Here is a 15,024-nt window from a genome sequence, read left to right on the forward strand (position 1 = left end):
AGAGTGAGACTCCGTCAAAAAAAAAAAAAAAATACACGAGTATATATGATAGCTGTTCCTCTCCCCAGCCCAGTTCTCAGTTTTATAGGTATTCTTCTAGAAACTTTATCTTATTTTTCTTTTTAAACAAAAATACTCATTTGGCTACACTTGGCAGAATATCATCAAAATCCTTTCATCTAGAATGGATTCATTTCATTCTTTTCAATGGCTGTTTAGTGCTCCTTTAATTGTTTCTTTTGGACTGGAATGCTTCTAGTTTTCATGTTAAGTCTGATGCTTGCCATTGGTTGCTGCTGGATATACTCTATCAAATTAAAAAAAGCTTCAACATATCCTTTTTTAAATTCAGAGGTTATTTAAACACATAAAAACAATGTAAATTTTAATACTGCTGTTCAATACCTATAGAGATAATTCTTTTTTTTCCCTTGACTTATTTAGTATCTCATATTACATTAATAGATTCTTAATACTAAAACTTAATTATACTTATATAAAATATTGAATCTGAATACTGAACCTTAATATTTTCAATTCTACAATTAATTCTATTCTGTTATGGGTTTTTTTGTTTGCTTGTTTTTTTGTGAGATGCAGTCTTGCTCTGTCACCCAGGCTGGAGGGTAAGAGTGCATTGGCACAATCTCGGCTTAACTGCAACCTCTGCGTCCTAGGTTCAAGTGATTCTCCCACCTCAGCCTCTTGAGTAGCTGGGATTACAGGTGTGCGTCACCACACGCAGATAATTTTATTTTTTATTTTTAGTATAGACAGGGTTTCACCATGTTGGCCAGGCTGGTCTGGAACTCCTGACCTCAAGTGAGCCACCTGCCTTGGCCTCCCAAATTGCTAGGATTCCGGGCGTGAGCCACCACACCCGGCTGGTATTGCTCTTTTAATGTGCAAGTAGCAAGCACTTAGAGAGCAATAATTTACCCCAAAATTGATCTGAATATACTCATTTCCTGAGTTTTAACCACAGGAATTCAGATAGCGAGAATTCCTATAAGAAGAGATCCTTAAGAATTTTAAATTGATCTTACTTATATTCATAAATTAGAGACTAGTCTAAGTAGAGGCAGGTATATTGTGTGCTATCTAAAAATAAGTTTCCTTATTAATGCTATGTTGTCTTTGTGAGACGTTTGGAAGTTTTACTTCTTTTCCTATATTTCAGAACTATATGGAAAGCATTAGAATAACCTATTCCTCCAATGATTTTAAAAAATGGAATGATGAGGAAATCAAGGTCTTTGGGAAGAGAAAGTATAGAGCAATACTCAGTGCATAAGACATTTTACATTTCTCATATGCTTATTTGTCTGTTAGATCTAGGTGAATCTACTGAAGTTTAAAAACTTCAACAATTGTTCTCACTCATAGATGGGAACGGAACAATGAGAACACTTGGACACAGGGTGGGGAACATCACACACTGGGGCCTGTTGTGGGGTGGGAGGAGGGGGGAGGGATAGCATTAGGAGAAATACCTAATGTAAATGATGAGTTAACGGGTGCAGCACACCAACATGGCACATGTATACATATGTAACAAACCTGCACGTTGTGCACATGTACCCCAGAACTTAAAGTATAATAGAAAAAAAAAAAAAGAAAAAACTTCAGTAATTTTAAAAGTAGGTAAAAGTACAAGAATTCAACAAGTGTATCAGAGGGCAAAATAAGAGTCTGGAAACACATCCATGCACATGTGGGATGAAAGTTTTAGTGATTAAGTGTAGATGATGGATCAATGGGGAAACTAATTCAATATATGCTGTTGGGACAAGTAGCTAGTCATAAAGGAAAAACAAAGTGGGTCTCTCCTTTTATTAAAATAACTCTGCAGAGGTTAAAAATTCAAATGTAAAAAGTAAATACAACAAAAATTTGGGGAACTGGGGAGATTGGTATCCTGGAGTAAAACTAGGGAGACTGGCATCCTGGAGTAGGGAAGGCCTTTATCAACATCTCTGGAAAGCCAGAATGTATGATAAAATTTTTAAAAATGAATTTTGCAGTGTAAAAACGATGTTATACTATGGGAAAATTATTGACAATGTTAGAAATAAACAAAAGGAGAAAATGTAGGACAAACCAAGCACTAACATTCCTAATTAGACAAAAGGTTCTTAGCAATAAGAAATCCCAAAGAAAATTCAAAATAAGAAAGGAATAGGGGATTCACTTTGATTAGGATACTATGCATTCATTAACAATGCTGTGATCTCTATATATTTTACACATAACAGATTTGACTCCATTCATATAAATTTGTTCTTATAGGTTCTTAACCACATATCTGAAGGCAAGTATCAATATGTAAAGAGTAATGAGATTTTAGGCAATTTCACTTCCTTCTTTCTTTGTTGTGGGCACTATTTGTTTTTCTATCAGGGCATTTATCAATTCTATAAAAACAATAACATTATTAAAATAAACCAAAAGACTACAGATGCAATTCTTAAAACTCTCAGTATTGAGGTTTTCAGACTGATATAAGAGGCAATGGTAAACTCTGCAGACATTTAGAAGTCTTAATACACAGAATTATCAGCTGGTTGGAATCTTACATGAAACCGGGCTATCTGCTCACGATCCAGGGGCTTTGTCACCGACAGCTGACCCGAGATGGGGTTGATAATGAAGATGCCAGTTGGAGGCTGGTCAGCTCCTGGCCCAGTTACACTGTACCGCAGTGAAAGGTTTTTATCTCTATCAGACCTGATCTGAGGATCAAGAAAACAATGACATTAAGTGAGAGACTAAATGAGCTCATTATCAGAGATGGGGCACATCACACTTCATGCCCTTTTTCAGCTACAAACTTATACCATCTCTTCCCAGAAAATCACTGAAACTCTCCTAGTGCCTGTTCTTCCTCTGCTTCTTGGTGACAGGCTTCAGAAGAGATGTCATCTATCACCAGAAAGACTGGAGGCAACGTTAACATCTAAAAGAAAACTCACTAGGAGCAGTGCAAAAGTTCCAAATCTACAAGTGTCAGTTTTTAAACAATCAAACTCTGTCCTGGGAGTTTCTAGGTTAGATGATTTAACATAGTAACAGCTGTCCAATTTCATTAAAATAAACATTATTTACCTTTTTGCATCAGTAACAACAAGAATTAATTATCTATCCATAGTGTGAAATATACTCAAATGGAACTCTAATACAGTTATGGTTGACCCTGAATGTCAGATTTCTGTACTTGTGTTGTACTAACACTGTTCATTGCACCAAAGCTTTCCATATCATTTTAAGTGACACCTGAAATTTTCATTAATAATAAAGCACAAAAGAAAGCATTTTAAAATATATTTTTGTGCTCGCAAACATTACATCATTTTTAGGCTTACTGCCTTCTCCAAATACAACTACTCTCAAGAAAATTAAGTCAATGTATAAGCAGTCACGGGAGACAGAACAGGCTATGGAAGGGGATGATGGGAGGCAGGTACAGAGAAAAAATAAGAGATCCTTATGTATTAGGTACTTATACTTAATCCATCAATAAAATCTAGTTTTTTTTGTTTTTTTGTTTTTTTTTTTTTTTGGGAAGGAGTCTCGCTCTGTCGTCCAGGCTTGAGTGCAATAGCGTGATCTCAGCTCACTGCAAGCTCCGCCTCCCGGGTTCATGCCATTCTCCTGCCTCAGCCTCCTGAGTAGCTGGGACTACTCAGATGCCTGCCACCGCGCCCAGCTAATTTTTTTTTTGTATTTTAGTACAGACGGGGTTTCACCGTGTTAGTCAGGATGGTCTCGATCTCCTGACCTTGTGATCCACCCACCTCAGCCTTCCAAAGTGCTGGGATTACAGGCGTGAGCCGCAGGGCCCGGCCTGCTTTTTTTTTTTTTAAGTTAAAGCAAAATTCTCTTTTCTCTCAAACTTCATTAAAGTAGAAAAAGAGAGAGTATCTTTATTTCAGAGTTACATTCATTGTTAAAGTGAATTATAATGTTCATTAGGACAGAATATACAACATATTTTAAAGTGGCTTATTAAAAAAAAAGGCTTTCAGTAAGTATGTGTTAGAATGCTAAAATAATCATATACAGAAACATTTACATTTTAATAAGTGGGAATACAACAGCCTTGTCTTACTATACTTTTGTAATAAATAATGGGTTGTTAAGTTTATTAAAATGCAAAAATATCTGCCTTTTTTTTCTGTAGCTGATGGTATATATCTAGAGTAAATAAAAAAAAACAAACTTACTCCTCAGATTTGAAAGCCTATGATTTTACACTGCCCTGGGGATTCTGTTAATGGTATCAGAGGTCATTCGTTTCTTTAAAAAACTCTCAAATGCATTTGGTGCTGGCATTTTTAACAATGATTGCCCTTTATTTTTTCTGTGGCCCAAAAACCATCTGTAGAGGGCAAAGATCATCACAGAGAGCCCAGCTTTCAGACAGGGAAGTTTAGGGGGGTGTGTGTTATAAGAGTAGAAATGGTATGGTTGGGAATATGTGTTGGCTTTAGGGCTTGTGTAGTCACAAACTGAACAAGCTTTCTAATCCACAGTGTGCAGGACCTACAAGCGAGCTCTACTTATAAATAATCCAAAAGGTAACAAAGAAAATGAGAAGAGGCTTTCTACAACACTATAGAAATTCTATCTATATAGAAAAACACTTTTAGTATATACATGTCATAAATTCTACTTTGTAAAAAAAATAGAAATATTTTTAACATACATTTGTCTTGTGCTATGAAAACAGTTAAAATTGTGCCACCTTACCCTGACAAGCTCTTGAGGAAAAGGTCCCCTGGAGTTTTCTGGCAAGTTGATTGGAGGGATGACCCAGTCTCTCTTCTGCCTTTGTAGGTGGCCACTGTGCTTACTGAATTGTCTTGGGAATACTATTTCTTCAACTTCTGCTGACTCCTTTACATTAAAATACAACAAGACATTCCTGAGTACTAGGAAAAACATTTTCTGAAACTACATCAATATTATTGAATACCTGAAAGCATAGGAATCACAGTTTATTATGAACAAAAAATAAGTCTGGAGGCCCTTTTCCTTGGCCCCCTATTAAAATAACAGAAAAATACCATAAAATTTTTGGGTTACACTGTGTATCTGAAAAATTGAATTCTAAACAATTTATTATATGGCACAGCTGTGTAAACTATTTGCAGTTTCTATAAACCTTCTTAGATAGCAGTTAATATTGAGCAAAATTTAATAGTACCCTTTTATATATTTCTCATCAGTTTAAACCACAGTTCAGGTAATGTGCTACTGTACATTAAATTTAGATCTTGATGTGCTAAAATATAATTTGAATTCCAAGAGAAGTTTAATACATACTGCTAAGGAATGTCTCAAATATTTATGACCCTATTAAATCCCACAGAATAAATGCTGTAATTATTCTAAACCTATGTCAGCCATGATGGATGCTGTAGATGACCCACTTTGCACATTAGGTATTAATCTCTGCTGGATGTCAACATTTTCTTCTGTTTCTCCCTCTATCTGTAGACATTTTAGCCATTAGCCCTTGCTGCTTCAGTGCAAATATCCAAGCCAGTTTGCTGGAACACAGCAAATCAACAACAGAAGCATCTTTTCATTCCATTAGTTAACTGGGTTTTCACTTTATATTACCCAAATGACATGACTTCCCTCAACAGTTAATAGATTAACAAATTAAATTTCACATAATAAAACCACAACACTGAAATAAGACAAAAATGATATATTTTCCTCTGATATATTATTCATGTTTGATGGTGGGTATATATATCACGTTTACAATTAAATATCAGAAATGAATGTGTGTGTTTTTATCTCTCACAGTAAAATAAGTATAAAAAAAGCAGTAGTCATAGTTCCATAGTTCACAGACTTCAGAATATATGGGTGTGTCCCATCATATTTGTTTTGAATTAACTCAAAAAACTAAAATATTCAGAAAATATTATCATAACGTTACTGAAGTTACTGTATTTTATTTAAAATTCCTAACAATGACTTATACAAATTAAGCGCTCAATAAGTATTTGTTGAATTGAACTGAATGGCACTCTGTTGGAAATGTACCTCATTTATTTTATCTTGGCTCACAGCAGCTTCCACCAGAGGGAGTATATCATTCTTAAAAAGTCATGTTGGTAGTATAAATAATTCATACCCCCCAATTGGATTATTAAGGGACAAGACAAAAACCCAATACTCATTGCCAGAAATGTTTTCCTGTTACTACTTTAAATCTGTACTTCTCATCTAATAAATCTGACTGATGACATCTTGTAAAGAACTGTTTATTTTGTGGTTTTAACAGCTTGTAAAGCTTCTAAGAAATTTAAAACAAACTGCTTCTAATTTAAATTATAAATCTCAAAGTATAAACAAATCTTTAAAACACAATTTCTAGTTGCTTAAAATATATTTAGTCTAAGTATCTTAAGAGATTACAAACACAACAAAATATTATTAAAATGACCAAAGGTGATACAAATTCAAATAGTGGCCATCCATTAATGTGATCTGAAGCAAAGCATATATTTAGTTCAAACTGTATAAATCTGATTTTTAACCAGCCCTAAAGCCATATTTGGATACTATACCTTCACTGACTCCTCAGTTAAGGTTGGCTTCAGGCTCAATTTTACTGCCACTTGCCACTTTTCCTGGGTCTCTTTGTCTTGGGCATATATCAGGAACTTGGCATGCTCAGAAGAGAGTGGAAAGCTTCTCACGGCATACACCATGCCATCTTCATCCACCTTAAAATCTGCAGGTTCACTGCTCTCATATTGTACTTTTCTTTTTCCATTGCAGTTGCTAAACTTCACTGTAAAAGATACGAAATATGTCAGTTATTATAATTATACCAAAAAGGCAAAAACCCCCTAATACTTAAACCTATATCCTGCTTAGGTTAAAGGATAAAAATACAGTAGCATGAAATACAGAAGTTTTATTTTTATTTTATTATATTAAAAGCATTTTCATACTATGAAATGCCAGATGGTAGTTCTGAGCTGTGCCCTAGCATTTCCTTCTTCCAAAGCTTTCCCCTTCTTTTCATACTTCCTGGACACTGGGTCCTCAGGTGCACCTGCTTTTCACCCTGACATCTTTCACTGGTATTTCCTCCCACCCTATTACAAACTTCCACTCACTCTTCAGTCCCAGGTCTAAAGTCACTCAAAGTAGAACAAACCCCCTTTTTCTCAGTCTTCATGTAGTGATCTGAGCTCTGCTACCTCAGTTTCTTAGTCATGTCTGACACTGCTTGGAAGAGGCAGTTTGGGGCAAATGTTCTTAGTTTTCTTGCATACCCTGCGTACTTTCTGGCACACAGTCTTAATACATAATTTCGGAACAAATGCTTACAGGAAGAAAGCAATGCATTTATTAATGTTGAATGCTTACTATGCTCTAGAATTGTAAGATCTTATGGTAATTAACAGGTAAATAATTTACAAATTTCTATTCTTCTTAGTGCTTACAAGTACTTCCATTAAGCAGTAACATATTTAAAAATTTTTAAACAAATAAAAATAAAGGTATATCCCAAAAGAAATTTTAAATTAAAAAAATGATGACCAGAGTAGAATTCAAAAATGTGTCTTATCTCTATCATACATACAATGACTTCACACTTAAAAAAAAAACTACTGCTGTCTTAAATGCTATGACAGCTTGTCTCAACAGGTAATAAAACAAAAATTAAACCATGAACTTGTGTAGAACTAGACAAATTTGAGATATAACAAAATAATAAAAATATTCCCTAAGGAAGATTATTTCCTTTAAAGTCCTTAATTGTTCTTTCTGAAGAAAAATTCTATGGGAATAGCAAGTAAAGGGATCAAATAAAAAGTGATTTTTTTATTTCTGTAAACGTCTGATGTTATGTTCTGGCTATAATTACATAGGATACTCTTTGGAATGTAATTAATAGGGACATATTACAAAATATAATCAAATACACCTTGTGCATTTCTCAAGGATCTAAGTAAAGTGTTTATGAACCCTTCCACTGCACATATGAACTGCTGACAGTTTGCTGTCATTAGAATAAATTCACTGAGACGTGCACACAGCCATAGGCATGCTTATTTCCCTTAGTAACCATAAAATCCTTGATAGAAGTCATAAAATACTTTAACTACTGAATATATTATTTTCCACATAATGCCATCTATATCATCTTTCATATTTCAATCATTTCAAAGTGAAAATAAAAGTTATATCTCAAACTAAATAATGTTAAGTCAAAATGTTTGTCTTTGGAGTAGAAGTATCCCAAAAGATATTTAATTACTCCATCTTCCATGCCCCATGATTTAAAAGTGAAAAATGGGAATCTTTTCTACAGAACAATGCCATCTACTGCTCATCTTTCATTAAAGACAAAAAATGAAAAGTAAAATTGTTTTTTGGAACCCTGCTGAGAAATCACAACGAGACTTTTGCCATCTTTTTGTATAAAAAGTACTTTTTTATATTACAAGAGGGATTCATGGTCCTTAAAAACATAATCTGGATTAGAAAAATTATATACTTTTCTGCACACTTTTTTGTTAACTGTGATCACTCTAGTATTATTAATTGTCATTCATAAACACCTGGACTGTTACATAAGCCTCCTGGGTAGTCTTCCCAGTTCCTGGTCATGGCACGCCCACTGCTAGACTAGACCCCTGCTGTGATTTTCTCCTCCCTGCTTAAAATCTGTAACATTATATGTCAGATCTTTAACCTAGAGTACAATGCTCTCTTAATTCTTGGGTCATCTGGTCTCTTCTGTTTTACTTACACCACTTTCTAAAACATATACTGCCTGGTGAGAGAGGCTGCTGTCATCCCCTACCTCGTGCTGCTCCACCCCACAGGCTCATCATCTTATCTGGGATACTCCCATTTTCCATACCAAAGCCCTAGAGAGCCAGGCCATCACTTTGGGGGAAGAGTCGACCATGATGCCTCTCACAAGATTTCGGCCTATGCCCTCATTTGGAACTGCTCTAAATTTTTTATTTTTATTTGTATTTCCTGTCCACTGAAAAACACTGATACTTTATTTTTATAATAATAATAGTTATAATGACGGTTATTAATAATTTCATATGAGTGGATCTTCTCTCCCTAAACAGACTATAAACTCACTTTGGCTTCATGAGAGTTAAGTATTGGTTCTTTTGTTTCTTATGACACTTGACGGTGACAGGAACAGTATAAGTGCTCATTAAATATCCATTAATATCTTGCAACTTTTTCAAAAAGTAGGAAACAGATGGGAACCTTAGAAATACACACAGCCTACTATATAGTAACATCTAGCAACGCAAACAAATGAACAAACAAAACCCAGGGACTTCAAAAAATTCTACTTTTTATTAGGTTGTTGGTAGTAGAAAAAAATGAATTAATACTTATGGAATGCCAGGCACTGAAAAAGACACTTCAGATTATGTCACACAGTTAACCTTAAAAATGACTCCTGAAGTGGGAATCATTGTTTCTGTTCTACAGATAAGGATGAAAACTTCAAGTCATCTATGCACATGGCTGTTTGATTTCCAGCTGTTTACTCCCATACAAAAGCGCAAAAGAATCTAAACTCATTACATAAGTCACTCATATCTAAAGCTTTAATATAAAACAATAAAATTAACAAAAAGATCTGAAAAATGCATATGAAGAGAATAATGCCAAATTTAGACCTCTGAGAGTACCATAGTAAATAGCGTATTAAAAAGAAATCTTTTTCTGTGTCTATTGAGATGATCATGTTATTTTTTGTTTTTAATTCTGTTTATATAGTGTATCACATTTATTCATTTGCAGATGTTAAACCATTCCTGCATTCCTGATATGAAACCCACTTGATCATGGTGGATTATCTTTTTGATATGCTGTTGTATTCTGTTATAGCTAGTACTTTATTGAGGATTTTTGCATCTATGTTCATCATTGGTTTGTTGTAGTTTTTTGTTGTTGTTGTTATTATGCCCCTTCCTGGTTAGGGTGATACCGGCTTCACAGAATTATTTAGGAAGAATTCTCTCTTTCTCTAGCTTGTGGAATAGTGTCAATAGTGTTGGTACCAATTCTTTGAATGTCTGACAAAATTCAACTGTGATTCTGTCTGGTCCTTGAATTTTTTTTCTTGGCAACTTCTAAATTACTACTTCAATCTTGCTGTTTGTTATTGGTCTGTTCAGAGTTTCTATTTCTTCCTGGTTTAATCTAGGAGGGTTGTACACTTCCAGGAATTTATCCATCTCCTATATATTTCATCGTTTAAGCATGTAAAGGTGTTCATAGTAGTCTTGAATGATCTTTTGTACTTCTGTGGTATTGGTTGTAATATCTCCCGTTTCGTTTCTAATTGAGCTTATTTGCATATTCTCTCTTCTTTTCTTCGTTAATCTCGTTAATGGTCTATCAGTTTTACTTATCTTTCAAATAACCAGCTTTTTGTTTCATTTATCTTTTGTATCTTTGTTGGTTTCAACTGCATATAGTTGTGCTCTGACCTTGGTTATTTTCTTCTGCTGGGTTTATGTTTGGTTTGTTCTTGTTTCTCTAGTTCCTTAACACGTGACTTTCAAAATCTGGCATCCCTTTATGATTAAAACCCTCAGCAAAACTGGCATATAAGGGACATACCTTAAGGTAATAAAAGCCATCTATGACAAAGCCACAGCTAACATTATACTGAATGGGGAAAAGTTGAAAGCATTCCCCCTGAACATTGGAACAAGACAAGGATGCTCACTTTCACCGCTTCTATTCAACACAGTACTGGAAGTCCTAGCCAGAGCAATCAGACAAGAGAAAGAAATAAAGGCCATCCAAATTGATAAAGAGGAAGTCAAACTGTCGCTGTTTGCTGAAGACATGATTGTACCTAGAAAACTCTAACTCATCCCAAAAGTTCCTAGAACTAGTAAATTCAGCAATGTTTCAGGACACAAAATTAATGTACACAAATCAGTAGTTCTGCTATACACCAACAGCAATCAAGCTGAGAATCAAATCAAGAACTCAACCCCTTTTACAATAGCTACAAAAAAAAAAAAAAAAAAACCTTAGGAATATACTTAACAAAGGAGGCAACAGACTTCTATAAGGAAAACTACAAAACACTGCTGAAAAAAATCACAGATGACACAAACAAATGGAAACATATACCATGCTCATGGATGGGTAGAATCAATATTGTGAAAATGACCAACGACCATACTGCTAAAAGCAATCTACAAATTCAATGCAATTCCCATCAAAATGCCACCATTATTCTTCACAGAACTGGAAAAACCAATCCTAAAATTCACATGGGACCAAAAAAGAGCCTACATAGCCAAAGCAAGACTAAGCGAAATGAATAAATCTGGAGGTATTATATTACTTGACTTCAAACTATACTATAAGTCCACAGTCACCAAAAAAAGCATGGTACTGGTATTAAAATAGGCATATAGACCAATGGAACAGAAATGTATGAAAAAATGCTCAACATCACTAATTATCAGCGAAAGGTAAGTCAAAACCACAATGTAATACCACCTCACTCTGCAAGAATGGCCATAATAAAAAAAAATAGATGTTGGCATGGATGTGGTGAAAAGGAAACGCTTTTACACTGTTGGTGGGAATGGAAACTAGTATAATGACTATGAAAAAGAGTGTGGTAATTCCTTAAAGAACTAAAAGTAGATCTACTATGTGATCCAGAAAATCCACTTCTAAGTATCTACCCAGAGGAAAAGAAGTCATTAAATGAAAAAGATACTTGCACACGCATGTTTATATATATATATGTGTGTGTGTGTATATACATATATATATTTATATATGTATATGCACACCACAGGATACTACTCAGCCATAAAAAGGAACAAACTAATGACAACTGCAGCAACCTGGGTGGAACTGGAGACCATTATTCAAAGTGATGTAACTCAGGAATGGAAAACTAAACCCTATGTTCTCGCTCTTAAGTGGGAGCTAAGCTGTGAGAATGCAAAGGTGTAAATGATGCAATGGACTTTGGAGACTCAGGGAAAGGGTGGGAGCGGGGTGAGGAATGAAAGACTACACACTGGGTACATTGTACACTGCTTGGGTGATGGGTGCACCCAAATCTCAGAAATCACCACTAAAGAACTTATTCATGTAACCAAATACCACCTGTTCCCCCAAAAACCTATTGTAATTTTTTGAAAAGAAAGAAAAAAAAATGAAGAAAGAAGGAAGGAAGGAGGGAGGGAAGGAATGAAAGAAAGAAAAAAGAAAAGAAAGAAAAGAAAAAGAGAAAGAAAGGTGGGATAAGGGTGTGACAGACAGAAGCGGGGATTTCATAGTCACTGCCACTTGTTCTATTAATGTTGTACTGTTACTTATTTGGATTCAGGTGTCACAGTGCTTGAGAGAGGAAAGAAGGAGGCCTTTGCAAAAAATGCATTTGCAAAAAGTCACTTATTGCACATCCTATGAAAGAGAAGAGGTTGACCTAAGAGAGTCTGACACTAGAGAAAACACTTTAGAAGAAATTGTATAAAGGTCAGTCATTTAAAGTCAATTGGTTTTTCTATCACCTCTGCCCCTAACCTATGACCAATATGAATTGGTTTAATATATCTGTTATTACAATTTTCAGGGTTTTAAAAACAGGTGCTAATTCTCATTTGCTCAAATATTAAAATACACAAAATTTTTTGGCATTGTTCAGGCTCTATGGAATGTGGTGTATTACATAATTCCCTTTGTACATTTAATCAGTTGGGTCAGTATCTTAGATAAAACTAAGTCAACTGAAAAAGTTCTCCTTGATGAAATATTAGTCCTGACTTGATCCTGTGGTTTTGGAGCAATCCACATGTGGTACCTGGCTCATGATTATATGCTTCTTCCATGTGCATCATATTTTATTATTTGCAAGTCACACAAATTAAAAAGCTTTAAAATTTCAGTGGATAACATGTGAATTCCATTTATCATCCACTGGTCAAGGTTTATTGCCTGTTGTCTGGTTCACCTATGACTTAGATGCAGCTAGGGATATCTTCTTGAATTTGACAAGATTCACCTCTGCTCTAGGAACAAACACTAAAACTTACTCAAGTTGTTTATTTTACACAAACTTAAAAGTTAATAGGAAAAAAGTGGAAAACTGTTAAGTTACAGAATCTTAGGTATACCAGTAATATATACTCAATTTATAAATTATATATTTTTTAGTTCATAGCCTTTCAAAAAGACTTTCAGGCTTAAAAATAAAAATAGTACATAGAAACAATGTGGAAGGGAGAAGATATACAAGGGACATGCTTTAATTTGTTTAAATTAGCTTCAAAAATTAAACTTTGATGATGAAAATAAGGCTAATATCATGGACATTTGACTGCTGTAAGGAGAAACATATAGTCCACTGGAGGCAACTTGTTTCTGTTATTAAAACATTTTCCTTATGAATGGCAGGTACAGAACTCTGAGTAACATAATGAACAAGATTTTCAACTTTTATTTTTCAAAATATGAAGCAGTTTTATTATTTTTAATATATGGGCTTTCAAGAAGAGATGATGACAAATTTATCTTAAAACACACGTTTAGGAGTGAAACTATTACGTATGATGCTATGATGATAGATACATAACACCATGTTTTTGGCAAAATCCATACAGCTGTGTAACACAAAGAATGAACCCTATTGCAAACTAGAAACTTCAGTTAATAATAATGCATCGTTATTTATTTGTCAATTGTAACAAATAGACCACACTAATGCAGGATGTTACCAACAGAGAAACCAAGTACTGGGAGAGATATGTGAAACTCTGTATTTCTGCTAACACAAAACTGGTCCAAGAAGTAAAGTTTATTAAGTTAAAAAAGTATAAGATTTCTTACAGATGATGGTCAAACATGCTAATTATGAGATATATCTTAAAGGAATGGATGGTTGTCTCATTGTCAATATCCCCAGTCTCTCACAAACATGACTTCCATTGAATTGCCTCAAGCTGGTATTAGTCAGAGTTGGATAATATAATCAAATCAATACCTTTATGTAATTATCCTAAGTATGAATATGCTGAGTTGATATTTAATGAAAGTTACGCTATTTTAACAGACACATGTAAACAGTTAAAATTTTATTTCAAAAATGATTTTAAAATTTGGCTTGAAATCTTTTCCTGAGAGAACAACCTTCCTTCCATCAACATTAAATTTGCTTATGCTCAGATAATCTCAAGTAGAAACTCCAGAATATCATAACATGGGAAAAAAAGAAAATACACTTCCTTAGACAACTGAAAGAACAGGCTTGATCCTCTGGATTAATTAAGTCTATACACGATTAATGATTATGGCAAAAAAAATCATACTATTAAACAAATTTATTATTAGAGATATTGCATAGTTTACATACATCAGATGTAGTTACTCTGTTCTAGCCCACATAAAACTGTGTGAACATGATTAACATAAAATTAATCACCAGGGAAATAATTATTTTAAAGAAATTTTTTGCTCTGAAGATAATACCTCAAAATGATGTTAACCATAAAACCATAATATCCTTATAAAATATTAACAAGAAACCACAGATCTTATATATTAAATGTATTAGCAGTTAATAGCACTACATAAACCAAATGAATGAAAATGTGCAAATACTCACATATGGTTTATAATTTTTGCTCAAGTAAACATTATACCATATTTAGAAACAATTATATGAGAACACTAAAATATTTTCATGTCTAAGTAGCTTTGACTTTTTTTTCCATACTAATTGCTATTTTCAAAGGCATTGAGAAAATAGAAATAGTTTCACAGTGTTAACAGAAGTTTCTTTTCCACAGCCACAGAGCAGTATTTATTAATGAATGAGATTTCACTTAATGAAGGCATTAGGAGGGAGGAAGGTAGGGAGAAACTGCCTCAACAGTAAGTATTTCACAGTGTTTTTACATATACATTCCAGCGGAGAATGGTTACCACATAATGAATTTGCTCATAAATCTGAAAAAAAATCTG

General features: G+C 34.1%; 1 protein-coding gene across 1 annotated transcript in view; it reads right to left on the minus strand.

Annotated features, from left to right (window-relative positions):
- Positions 1 to 15,024, minus strand: part of CDH2 (cadherin 2) — a 226,277-nt gene that overhangs the window by 56,906 nt on the left and 154,347 nt on the right. The window contains 3 exon segments of the mRNA NM_001132373.1: positions 2,577 to 2,732; positions 4,750 to 4,896; positions 6,588 to 6,814. Of these exon segments, the coding sequence (NP_001125845.1) occupies positions 2,577 to 2,732; positions 4,750 to 4,896; positions 6,588 to 6,814 (530 nt within the window).

Source organism: Pongo abelii, chromosome 17 (genome assembly GCF_028885655.2).
Source record: "Pongo abelii isolate AG06213 chromosome 17, NHGRI_mPonAbe1-v2.0_pri, whole genome shotgun sequence".
NCBI classification, from domain to species: domain Eukaryota; kingdom Metazoa; phylum Chordata; class Mammalia; order Primates; family Hominidae; genus Pongo; species Pongo abelii.